The sequence below is a fragment of the Gopherus evgoodei genome, chromosome 12 (assembly GCF_007399415.2).
Source record: "Gopherus evgoodei ecotype Sinaloan lineage chromosome 12, rGopEvg1_v1.p, whole genome shotgun sequence".
In the NCBI taxonomy this organism is placed as follows: Eukaryota; Metazoa; Chordata; order Testudines; family Testudinidae; genus Gopherus; species Gopherus evgoodei.
In genome coordinates this window covers 26,384,537-26,397,828 of record NC_044333.1, presented here as the reverse complement: position 1 = coordinate 26,397,828, position 13,292 = coordinate 26,384,537, and the positions used below count along the sequence as shown (strand labels likewise).

General features: G+C 44.9%; 1 protein-coding gene across 1 annotated transcript in view; it reads right to left on the bottom strand.

Moving 5' to 3' along the window:
- TERB1 (telomere repeat binding bouquet formation protein 1) overlaps positions 1–13,292 on the bottom strand; it is a 54,451-nt gene that overhangs the window by 12,659 nt on the left and 28,500 nt on the right. The window contains exons 12-14 of the mRNA XM_030582211.1: positions 9,064–9,173; positions 6,446–6,810; positions 765–826 (exon numbers count right to left, since the gene is read on the bottom strand). Coding sequence (XP_030438071.1) covers positions 765–826; positions 6,446–6,810; positions 9,064–9,173 — 537 coding nt within the window. The remainder of the gene's footprint in view (positions 1–764; positions 827–6,445; positions 6,811–9,063; positions 9,174–13,292) is intronic.

Here is a 13,292-nt window from a genome sequence, read left to right as displayed (position 1 = left end):
GCCCCTGGCTCTCTCTGGCTCACTCCATCTGTGTCCCCTCCCTGCTCTATATGGAGAAGGAGTAAGCGGGGAGCAAGAGGGCGGGGGACACCCTGACATTAGCTCCCCCGCCCCTCCCAGCACAGCAAGCAGGAGTCTCTGGGAGCAGCTCCAAGGCAGAGGGCAGAAGGAGTACATGGCAGTGGGGGGAGGGATGGCTGACCTGCCCGGCAATTGACAGCCTACTGGGCGGCTGCAGCACAGGGAACTTAGGGGAGTGGGGAGCTAATGCGGGGGCTGCTGGTCCACCCTGGTTCCAAGCCCCCACCAGCTAGCTGCAACGGTCTGCTTTTCCTGCAAGCAGTGGACAAAGCAGGCAGCCGCCAAACGATGTTAGAAGGGAGCATTGGACAACTTTAAACGAGCATGTTCCCTAATTGATCAGCAACATAACAATGAAACAATGTTAACCGGGACAACTTTAAGTGAGGAGTTACTGTACAAAAAAAATACTAAAGTAAAACATTTTAGAAGATAAAATCTAAACAAAAGAAACAGATTCTCATTTTAATAGTTATTTAATATAAAATTCCAAATCTACGCAAATATTTACAATTTTATAACACTGTACATAATGGAATGGAGGTGCACATACAGTATGATACACACTGCATGATAAAATATAGTTTTAAAGGTAAGCGATATGGACCATATTTTATTTCCAATAACAATCCATAACATACACCACCATCTGGAAAAAAAGAATATATTTCAGTTATTTGTACCTGTTACTTGTGCCTGTTTCAGATTTTGAACAGTCAGTGATGGCTGTTTAAACAAGTGTTCACTGGAAAGATCAAAAACATATTAATAAAGTTAAAACCAAATCTCATAACAACATTTAAAATAATAGAAATATACGGCTTGCAGGGACCTTGAGAGGATCATCTAGTCCAGCCCCCATGCATTGAGACAGAACCAAGTATAGCTAAACCATCCCTGACATGTGTCTGTCTAACCTGTTCTTAATACCTCCAGTGATTCCACAACCTCCCTTGGAACCTAATTCCAGTGCTTAACTATCCTTAGGTTAGAAAATTTCTCCTAATATATAAACTAAATCTCCCTTGCAGGAGATTAAGCCCATTACTTTTTTTTCCTATTTTCAGTGTACACAGAGAACAACTGATAACAATCCTCTTCATAACAACTCTTAACAAATCTGAAGACTGTCATCAGGTCCCCCCCTTGGTCTTCTTTTCCTCAAGGCTAAACATGCCAATTTTTTTTAACCTTTCCCCCTAAGTCAGGTTTTCTAAACATTTTATCATTTTCTGTTACTCGGCTATGGACATCTTTCCTAAAGTGTGGCACCCAGAATTGGACAAAATACACCAGCTGGGCCCTCACCAATGCTAAGCAGAGCAAGACAATTACCTCCTGTGTCTTACATATATAATGCCCCTTTCCTACCTGGGTTACTCAGGAGCAGGCAACGCTCACCTGTGTGCCTGATTCTGTTGACATTAAAGAAGGTTCTGAGTATCCCAGTGGTGATATTGGATAGGTAGGAATCCACTATTCACCTCTCTGCTGCAGTCCCTTTACTCCTAAAGGAATTTAAAATTGGCAGTCCCTCCACCTGGCTGGCCCTAGTACACACTCAATGATGTGCCTTGGGAACCTCCAGGAATGAAGCTATTCTAATAATAAATATTATAATCCATGGCATAGGCATAACTCAGAAATACCAATTATAAATAATATACATCCAATATACTTAAATTAGAGTTAACACATCTTTACTTAGCAACTTTAAAAAATCAGAGTATAACAGTCTAAGATTAAATGTCAATACTAATTTAAATCCACAGGGGGCAGTTGAATAAAATCAATTAAGAAATATAATATTCAGTAATAAATGAAACCTATTTAACTAGCATTTGCACTGCCACCATTTACCCCACCCTGGAGCGTACATTCCTCTGGATTTCAGAGTCGTAAACACTTGCGTGGATGTGCTTGAAGGTCTGCAGCTGGAGACAGTACTCTGTTGGTTCTGTGTTTCAGTGCACAACCCCTCTGACAATTGGAGCTGGTCCCACCGAATGTCAGCAGCTCTGGGTCCTGGTTCGGTGGGAAGATCGCTCTGTCTCTCTTCAGACTCCATCTCTCTACTGTGCCCCTTCCCTTGCAAGTACTTTCCCAAACCAGAGTGGGGGTTACGCACAGTCCTTCACTGCAGGCCCACCTCAGTCAGCTCTAGGCACAGCAACAGTCTCTGGCTCCAGTGATGCCACCAACAGCCTCTGAGGCACCCTGCTCAATCAAAGCCCTGCAGACTCCCTGCAGCAGCTTCTGGCTTCCTAACAGCAGCTCCTGGTATGAACAGAGCTCCACATCAGCAATCACACTCCTCTCCCCAAAATGGACTCCACCATCATGCTCTCCCTGCAAGAGCAAGTCTCTCACTCTTTCCCCAAGCATCACAGGAGTTGTAGTCTCTAAGGCTAGACTGCATCGCACAGGATCTTCCCAGCTGGAACACTCCAATAAAGTTCAGAGGCCCCTCTAGTAAAGGGTGGCTACATTCTCCCCCAATCAGAAAAATCCTTAATGTCCCCATTAAGGAACCAGAACAAAGAAGAAAAACAGATTAATTTACAATTTAATATGTACATTTTTAATTCCTACTGCTAGCTGGGGTAACATTCAATGGAGGGTAAAGTAGGTCCACTAGAATAGGCACAATTTAAGCATCTAGCCTGAGGTGAGCACCACCATAAAAAACACTTGAGTTTGTCCTTAGAGGATACATATTCTCGTTTGGACTCCACAGATGTTTTAAACTCTTTCAGCACAACCACCCCATGTACTGTGGGGATGGACATCTCACTGCTGTCTCCAACCACATCATATGTTAACCACTGAGGGGGCCTGTCTTCTCGCTGGGACCTCCTTAATGGCTGTGCCATCTCTTCTTCCTCTCCTACAGGAGGTGTTAATAAAGCTCCGTCAGTTTTGGCGTCCACCACAGAATTACCCATTGTAGAAGGAGCAATATCTGTAGCAACCTGGTTCCCTACACTTGAAGACACAGGGGGATTATTGCATATATCTACACCCTCCCTATGAATTTCTCCCACAGGAAAGAATGGAAGAGCTTCAGGGTTTAAAGGGGGTGTGCTAGTTGCACTTTCAGGTTGATCTGGCTCAAGTGACAGCACAACAGACCCAGGAGACATATCTGAGGATTCATGATACATATTCAGGGTAAACCTCTTCAGAAACCGTCTCTGATAGGGGACCAATTATGTCTATCATGGTAGCAGGGCCGGGCACAGGATTAGTAGCACCTATGGAGTTGGAGGAACTTTCAAACATCAGAGCTGTCCTTTGGCTTGATGATCTGGGTAGAGAGGTAGGCTTAATATCTGATGGGTCATCCATTCTGATGTGTTACCCCAGACGTGTTGGTTTCAATGTAAAGTCTTTAATGGGCTGCCATTCTTTTCATGCTTTAGGTGATATATAGGTAGCCTGAGTATCTGATTCTCCACAATGTAGGCCTGCTAATTCCAACAGTTTGCAAGTTTATGTTTTCCAGGGAGCCCAAGATTTTTTATCAGAACATGATCACCAGGTTGCAGATCACAGGATTGCACCTTCTGGTCACAACAGTCTTTATTGCCCCAGTTCACCTTATCAGATGCTGCCTGAGCAAGCTGATAAGCAGCACACAAGTCTTTTTTAAAATTAGCCACATACTGGAGGTAAGACTGGTGGGAAGCCCCATCCACTGAGACCCCAAAACAGAGGTCTATTGGTAATCGTGCTTCATGTCCAAACATTAGGAAATATGGAGAATACCCAGTGGCCTCATTTTGCGTACAGTTGTAAGCATTCTCAAGACGGCTAACGTGCTGGCTCCATCTAGATTTCTGTTTGGTATTCAAGGTTCCCAACATATTAAGCAGAGTCCGATTAAATCGTTCAGGCCGTGGGTCTCCCTGTGGTTGATAAGGTTTGTTCTGGATTTTTTTTATACCTAGCATACTCAGAAGTTCCTGAATTAATTGACTCTCAAAGTCTCATCCTTGATTTAGTGCATCTGCTTGGACAACCCATAATGCACAAAGTACTTCTCCCAAAGAGTTTTAGCAACAGTAGAAGCTTTTTGATCTTTAGTGGGAAAGCCCTGTGCATACCTTGTGAAATGATCAGTTACCACTAGCACATTACAAAGTATTTCTGCTATCAGGTTCAATTGTGAAAAAATCTATACAGACCAAATCCATGAGGCCTTCACTGTGAAGATGAAACAGTGGAGAAGTTCTCGTGGGTAGAGTCTTCTGTTGTATACACCAGGCACGGGTCTTAACATACTGCTCCACATCAGTCTTTATCCATGGCCAGTAGAATCGGTCCCAGACAAGGTCAGATCCCAGACTGCTGCACTGGACAGCACAGTATGGGGAGGAGGTGAACAGCTCTCAGTGGTGAAAGAACAGGTTAAGGACTATTTAGAAAAGCTGGACATGCACAAGTCCATGGGGATGGATCTAATGCATCCAAGGGTGCTGAGGGAGTCGGCTGATGTGACTGCAGAGCCATTGGCCATTTTCTTTGAAAACTTGATTGGGGGGAGGTCCCGGACGATTGGAAAAAGGCAAATATAGTGCCCATCTTTAAAACAGGGAAGAGGGAGAATCTGGGGAACTAAAGACCGGTCAGCCTCACCTCAGTCCCTGGAAAAATCATGGAGCAGGTCCTCAAGAAATCCATTTTGAAGCACCTGGAGAAGGTGGTGATCAGGAACAGTCAACATGGATTCACCAAGGGCAAGTCATGCCTGACCAACCTGGTTGCCTTCTATGACGAGATAACTGGCACTGTGGATACGGGGAAAGTGGTGGACATGATACATCTTGACTTTAGCAAAGCTTTTGATACGGTTTCCCATAGTATTCTTGCCAGCAAGTTAAAAAAGTATGGATTGGGTGAATGGACTATAAGGTGCATAGAAAGCTAGTTAAATCGTCTGGCTCAACGGGCAGTGATCAACGGCTCGATGTCTAGTTGGCAGCCAGTGCCCTAGGGGTCTGTCCTGGGGGCAGTTCTGTTCAACATCTTCATTAATGATCTGGATAATGGGATGGATTGCACCCTTAGCAAGTTTGCGGATGACACTAAGTTGAGGGGGAGAGGTAGATATGCTGGAAGGTAGGGATAGGGTCTAGAGTGACCTAGACAAATTGGAGGATCGGGCTAAAAGAAATCTGATGAGGTTCAACAAAGACAAGTGCAGAGTCCTGCACTTAGGACGGAAGAATCCTATCCACTGCTACAAGCTGGGGCAGTTCTGCAGGAAAGAACCTGGAGATTACAGTGGAAGAGAAGCTGGATACGAGTCAACAGTGTGCCCTTGTTGTCAAGAGGGCTAACGGCATATTGGGCCGCATTAGTAGGAGCACTGCCAGCAGATTGAGAGAAGTGATTATTCTCCTCTATTCAACACTGGTGAGGCCACATCTAGAGTATTGCATCCAGTTTTGGGCCCCCACTACAGAAAGGATGTGGACAAATTCAAGAGTCCAGCGGAAAGCAACAAAAATGTTAGGTTGGGGGGGGTACATGATTTATGAGGAGAGGCTGAGGGAACTGGGCTTATTTAGTCTGCAGAAGAGAAGAGTGAGGGGGAATTTGATAGCAGCCTCAACTCTCTGAAGGGGGGTTCCAAAGAGGATGGAGCTAGGCTGTTCTCAGTGGTGGCAGATGACAGAACAAGGAGCAATGGTCTTAAGTTGCAGTGGGGGAGGTCTAGGCTGGATATTAGGAAAAACTATTTCACTAGGAAGGTGGTGAAGCACTGGAATGGGTTACCTGTGGTGGGATCTCCGTCCTTAGAGGTTTTTAAGGCCTGGCTTGACAAAGCCCTGGCTGGGATGATTTAGTTGGGGTTGGTCCTGCTTTGAAGCAGGGGGTTGGACTAGATGACCTCCTGAGGTCTCTTCCAACCTTAATCTTCTCTGATTCTATGAAAAGAAATGTGAGAGAAAACTGGAGGGAGGGGAATATTATGGATTTTATAGTTTAAATATTTAATCTTATATCACATTTTTAAAATAGTACCTATAAATGCATTTGAGATAGCTGCAACCACTTCATCTAGAGTACAAAGACAAAATGCTTTTCCTTTTTCTTTATTGCATTGAGATTCTATTTTCTTTGATCTAAGATGTCAAAGATACTACACCTACACCTAAGAAAAGCTGTGGTGACCAAAAAGTTGTCTGTTTTCTCTCACAATAAAGGGCTAGTTAGCAAAAAAAAAAAAATAATAATGATAATAATAATAATAATAATAATAATAATAATAATTAAAATTACATTTGATTTGGAAATTTTCATTAAGTGAACAGCAACTTTACAGTTTTACTTTGCATTAAGACATCAAATACTATACCTTGCTTGAGGAACTGACTGTTTCTTCTCACAAGCAGTTCGTTCATTTGTAGTATGACTTTTTTGTACACTACCTGTGTGTGGTTTATCAGCTGAATGCAGAGTAACATTATGCTCACTCTCTCTGGTAGAAGCATCTACTAGATTCACAGTCTTTAATATTCCATTTTTGGATGACTGATTATTTGCAGATGTAGTACCAACCAAATCATCAGACTTACAATTTAGCTGTGAACACTGCATTTTTGTATGTGTTCTTTCAGTGTTTGCTTTTTTGTCACTGACATTCATTTTATGGTATTTTGATGTTGTTTGCGTAACTGCTTCCTGAGGTATATCAACAAATATTTTTCTTCTTACTGTTTCCTATATTGCAAAAATACCAGTTAATGATTGTACAAAGCATTAATAAATCCTATTGTAGGGTGAGAAGAAGACAGACCTGGGCAATTTGAGGGTAGACCCTGTTAACTATGAAGCTGCAGAACTGCCTGGCTCTAGTTAGACACTGTTTACAAGAAATTCAGCAAAGCTATGAGAAAGAATTTAAAGGAACTTTAACCTAGTGAGAACTTGGATCTGAAAACAATAAATTGGGTCATACTCAGGGGCGGCTCTAGACATTTTGCCGCCCCAGGCACGGAGGGTCCACAGGCAAGCCACCAAAGGCACCCTGCCTGCAGCCCTAACAGTGACCAGCAGAGCGCCCCCAGCGGCTTGCCGCCCCAGGCACGCTCTTGGAGCGCTGGTGTTTGGAGCCGCCCCAGTCATACTACAGAGCAGTTCTAGAAGCCTGAGACTCATGTAAATTAAGTCACTGAGCTCTACTACCTAAAGGGACCAGATAGTAATGGCAGACATAGGAAACCATCAAGGAAAGACTGAACTGCATGCTGAACAAGACAGATACAATACTATATAACACTGAATAATCTGTATACATTAATGAGCTCTATCTGAATATTTCAGCATCTTTTTCTGTTACACTCAGACCAATATGCCTACAGCTTTTCTTACATGATTCTAGGCCATTTCACACAACTATTTTCTAGCTTTGTCACTTGGCATAATTTGGGTTCTTTATCTCCATTTCTATCACAGGGTTGATTACAAGGCTTTTTTTTTTAATCTGATTTGTTCCCTTATGTTACAGAAAGTATATAGCTTTTTTAGCTGGATACTGCTTTTGATGGCTACGTACTGTTTCTACAGATTGAAAGTTGCTGCATATATCCTTGAAATATAAGAAACATTTTAATTGATTTGAAATACATATAGACTATTACTTTTCAATAAACCATGATAGTTACCTGAGTCTATCAATTCAAACAAGATATAAACAGAGTCCTAGCATAAGAAGGCTTAAGCATTTACATTTTAGAACTAGATATTTGGATGCTTAATTTGAGTACACATTTGTGCATGAAGTTATTGTGACTGCACATGCATTTCACACACAAATGGAGAAATGGTAGGTTCAAAATACATATGGACACTGCAGGGGGCAGTTGCCCCACTTTGGCAGAGGAGGTGGTTAAACCTGGCTGGTGGGAGTCTGTGCAGAACCCAGCCAACCAGAGAAAGGCAGAAAGACAGCCAATCAGGGCCAGGTTGGGCCCTATTTAAAGGTTGCAAAGCAGAGGAGACAGCAGTCTCTTCCTGACAAGCAAGGAAGAAGGACTGCTCCCTGCAGACAGAGCACCTAGGCTAGAGCGGTGCTGGGCAGGCCCGGGGGAGCAGGGAGAGAGCTTTGGCCTGTCACCTACCACGTGACAGCCCCTGACAAAAAGGACCAAGAAGGTGCATGGGCCCAGGGTTCACAGGGAGAAGAGGGGACTGAAGGAGGGCTGTGGGAGACTGCTGCTGGGGGTCCCTGGATCGGGACCCAGAGTAGCAGGCGGGCCTGGGTTCTCCCCTCCCCGCTTACAGCACATCTTACCATAGAGGAGCATGGCCGATGGACTGTGCCTTGTCCCTGAGGACTGCACGAAAGCAGGTGCAGGCTGAGAACTGCTAATACCCCGCTGGAAGAGGGGAGAATAGAGCGGGGCACAGCCGGAGGGCTGTGTCCAGAAGAGGATGCCGCAAGCCAGGGAGCAACATGGGTCCCAGACAGCACAGCCAAGCAGGCAATGGGTGGGACACCACCCACAGAGGGCGATCCATGGCTAGGACAGAGCTAATTCCTGGAGTGACCAACAGGAGCCGCCAAGGTGGTGGGCACAACCCATTACAGACACTTAAAAAAATGTGGGTATTCTTTTTCTGCCACATTGTTCAACCTGGATTAACTGCATACTAAGTACTACAGAACTAGATTCTCTACAATATAATATATTTTGTACAGTTTCTTGCAATGCACTAAAACTAGGATCTCAACCTTGTATTCATTCCCTTCTCTGAGTGCCTCCCCTCATTTCTATCTTATTATAATATACAGTAATACCAAAGGGAAGAGTTGTAGGACATGGACATCAGAGAAACTAATTCTTTCCTACTTTTATAGTTCACTGAGATTATCTAATGTATTTCCTCCTTCTTCTCCCTAAACGCTTGAGGAGAAAGCTCTCTTTTGAGAGATTTGCTTAGGTTTACCATATTTTGAATAAATGTGCCTACCTCATCATGCTCTTTTTCAAGAAGTTCTATTCTGTGTAAAATTTCTTTTTCTTTCTTCCAGTAGTCCTCTAGATTCCTCTCTTTAATCTGTAGATCCATTTTCAACTGTTCTGCATCATTCAGATTTAATGAATATTCATTTATTTTCAGAGACAATTTCTCAGCTTTGTAAAGCAAAAAATAAAATAAAAATGTGGTCTTTCTACACTGAATAGTATATTGAAAAATGTTTCATTTTTATATTTTTAATAGCGTAAACATTAAAAAATAAAAATCTTAAATCCACTATTCAGTTACAGTATATATTACAGCCTTTTTATAGTTAAATTTGGGGATAACGAAGTAGAATGAAAGTTCCATAAAGCTTCAATGTATTTCAAAATGCAAACTGCAATTATGGCTATTGGTCCCAGTCCATCAAGATATTTAAACACGTAACTAGTCTCTCTGAAGCCACTGGAATTGCTCACGTGCTTAAAAGTAGGCATGTGCTTCTGTACTTTGCTGAACTGGGGCCATACTGAGTTGCAGTTACAGTAAACCTTGCTTCTGTAGACGTTGTTCCTTGAAAAACGACTTTACCATGGATCTGATCTGAATTTCAATGAGAGCTGTAGCTTTCCAGTACTTATCAAGATCAAGCCATATGTTAAGGTTTGATTGTAATATTTTATCACTGTCCACCAAAAAATGGAAATTCAGTAGGAAATACACTATAAGCCAAGGTTTTTGTTTGTTTGTAAGTGTCCCAAGTCCTACAAGCAAAAATCTGCTTGCAACTATGCACCCATATATGAATATGTGGTACAGCAGTAGCCTGGATAGATAGTTATGCAGTTAAGTACAAACTATTACCCAAATTGCACACCATCACAGTAATTGTGTGCACAAATAAAGGCACAGAGTTGCACATAGATAAGACGGTTACTCACCTTTGTAACTGTTCTTCAAGATGTGTTGCTCATATCCATTCCAATTAGGTGTGCACGCGCTGCGTGCACGGCCGTTGGAGAACTTTTACCCTAGCAACACCCAGTGGGTGAGCCGTGGAGCCCCCTGGAGTGGCGCCTTCATGGCGCTGGATATATACCCCAGCTGACCTAGCGCCTCCTCAGTTCCTTCTTGCCGGCTACTCCAATAGAGGGGAAGGAGGGCGGGTTTGGAATGGATATGAGCACCACATCTCAAAGAACAGTTACAAAGGTGAGTAACCGTCTTTTCTTCTCCGAGTGCTTGCTCATATTGATTCCAGTTAGGTGACTCCCAAGCCTTACCTAGGCGGTGGGGTTGGAGTGAAGTACCGTGGATTGTAGAATCAGCCTACTAAATGCTGAATTGTCTCTGGCCTGTCTAACGATGGCATAGTGTGAGACAAACGTATGCACTAAAGACCAAGTTGCAGTTCTGCAGATCTCCTGGATAGGCACCTGGGCCAGGAAGGCTGCCGACGAGGCTTGAGCCCTTGTGGAGTGCGCAGTGAGCTGGGGGGGGGTTGGGATCCTGGCCAAATCATAGCAAGCATGAATACATGATGTGATCCAAGAAGAGATCCGCTGGGAGGAGACCAGAAGACCCTTCATCTGGTCTGCTACTGCGATGAAGAGCTGCATAATTTCCTGGAACGGTTTCATACATTCACTGTAGAAGGCAAGAGCCCTACGAACATCGAGGGAGTGAAGCCATTCCTGACTATTGGCGTGAGGTTTTGGGAAGAAAACTGGAGGGAAGATGTCCTGGTTGATATCAAAAGTTGATACCACCTTGGGAAGAAAGGCAGGGTGAGGTTGTAGCTTCACCTTATCCTTATGGAAGATCATGTAAGGTGGTTCCGATTTAAGAGCTTTGAGCTCAGAGACATGCCTAGCCGAAGTGATAGCAATGAGGAAAGCTGTTTTCCAAGAGAGGTACAAAAGGGAACATGTGGCCAAAGCTTCAAACGGGGGTCACATAAGTCTGGAGAGGACCAAGTTGAGGTCCCATGTGGATACAGGCTGTCGTACCTGTGGATATAGATGGTCAAGGTGCTTGAGGAACCTACCAACCATGGGGTTGGGGAAGACAGATCAGCCATTAACTCCCAGGTGGAAAGCTGAAATGGCCACCAGATGAACTCTGATGGATGATATCACCAAGCCCTGCTATTTCAGGTCCAGGAGATAGTCTAGAATGAGAGGCAGGGACGCATGGAGGGGAAGCGTGTCGTGGAGAAAGCACCAGCATGAGAATCGCTTCCATTTAGCCATATACATAGCCCGAGTGGAAGGTTTCCTGCTGTCCAACAGGATCTGCTGCACCAAACGAGAACAAAGAAGTTAAGAGTGGCTCAGCCATGCAGCATGGAGGGACTGCAGGTCAGGGTGACAGACGTGGCTGTGATCTTGCGTGATCAGGTCCAGAAAGAGAGGCAGTGGAATCAGGGTGTCCACCAAGATCTCTAACAGCGTGGTGTACCAATGCTGCATGGGCCACCTGGGGGTGATCAGAATCAGTCGTGATCTGTCCCTGCATGCCTTGATCAGGACCTTGTGTACAAGGGGAAATGCAGGAAGGTGTACAACAACCTGCTTGTCCACAGAAGTAGGAAGGCGTCTGTGAGAGAGCCTGGGGAGCGGCCCTGAAAGGAGCAAAACGTCCAGCACTTCCAGTTGCTGTGCGAGGCAAAAAGGTTTACCTGGGGAAACCCCCGCTTTAGGAAGATGGAGTGGATGACATCGGGGTGAAGTGACCACTCGTGGGATTGCAAGGACCTGCTGAGGTGGTCCACCAACGTGTTTTGGACCCCTGGGAGAAACGACGCCACCAGGTGAATGAAATGGGCTATGCAGAACTCCCAGAGTTGAATAGCCTCTTGACAGAGGGGGGAAAAATGAGCCCCCCCCTTGTTTGTTGATATAGAATATGGACATGGTATTGTCTGAGGACCGCCACACAACGACCATTCAGTCACTCCTGAAAGGCTTGGCAAGCAAGATGCACCACCGTCAGCTCCCGTACATTGATATGGAGAGAGATTGGACAGGGCCCAAAGGCCTTGCGTCTGGTGAAGTGAGTGCCCCATCCCAGGGCTGACGTGTCCGTGACAAGGTACAAGGAGGGCTGAGGAGTGTGGAAGGGGACTCCTTCACATACCACCCTTGGGTCTAGCCACCATTGGAGGGAGGCCAGGACCCCTTCCAGAACAGGTTCCGGATGTCTTGACCTGGGCAGTAGACAGATGCCAGCCAGGCCTGAAGTGGTCAAAGCCAAAGTCTGGCATGTCTGGTCTGCAGGAAGCCATATGACCCAGGAGACTCAGGCATGTTCTTGGTGTCGGGGTTGGGAAGCTTTGAAGGCTCCGGATGAGGTCCATCAGAGCGTGGAAATGAGCGTCTGGCAGGAGGGCTCGGGCATGCACAGAATCTAGGATTAATTCTATTCTCTGGGTTAATTCTATTCTCTGATTAATTCTATTCTCTATTATTCTAGAGTCGACTTCACCACATTGATGAGAAGACCTAATCAAGAAAACGTGTCCGTGACCATTTGAACATGGGATTGCACCTGTTCTTTGGTGCAACCTCAGATGAGCCAGTCATCAAGATATGGGTATACCTGTATCCCTCTCCAACAAAGGGAGGCTGCCATGACTGCCAAACATTTGGTGAACACCCGGGGGGCTGTGGAAAGGCCGACCGGAAGGATAGCGAACTGGTAATGTTCACAGTTGACCAAAAAGCAGAGGAAGCGTCTGTGTGCCGGATGGATTGCTATGTGGAAATACGCATCCTTCATGTTGAGAGCGGCGTACCAGTCTCCAGGGAAGGTATAATGGTACCCAAGGAGACCATGCGGAACTTCAACTTTACCATGAATTTGTTGAGTCCGCACAGGTCCAGGATAGGCTGAAGCCCACTTTTTGCCTTGGGTATTAGTAAGTAATGGGAGTAAAACACCTTGAACCTTAGCTCCCATGGAACCTCCTCGATCACCCCCATGGATAGGAGCATTTGAACCTACTGAATGAGGAGTTGCTTGTGAAAAGGGTCCCTGAAGAGGAACGGGGAGGGAGAGTGGGTAGAAAGAAAATTGGAGAGAGTATTCCCTTTCCACCATGTGAAGAACTCAACCGTCTGTGGTTATAAGGGACCAAGTACAGTGGAAATGGGATAAACAATTCAGGAAGGGTGGGGTAGGATCCTGACCGAGGGCCGGTACATCGTCCTCAAGTGTCCCTTCAAAAGTTTTGCTTA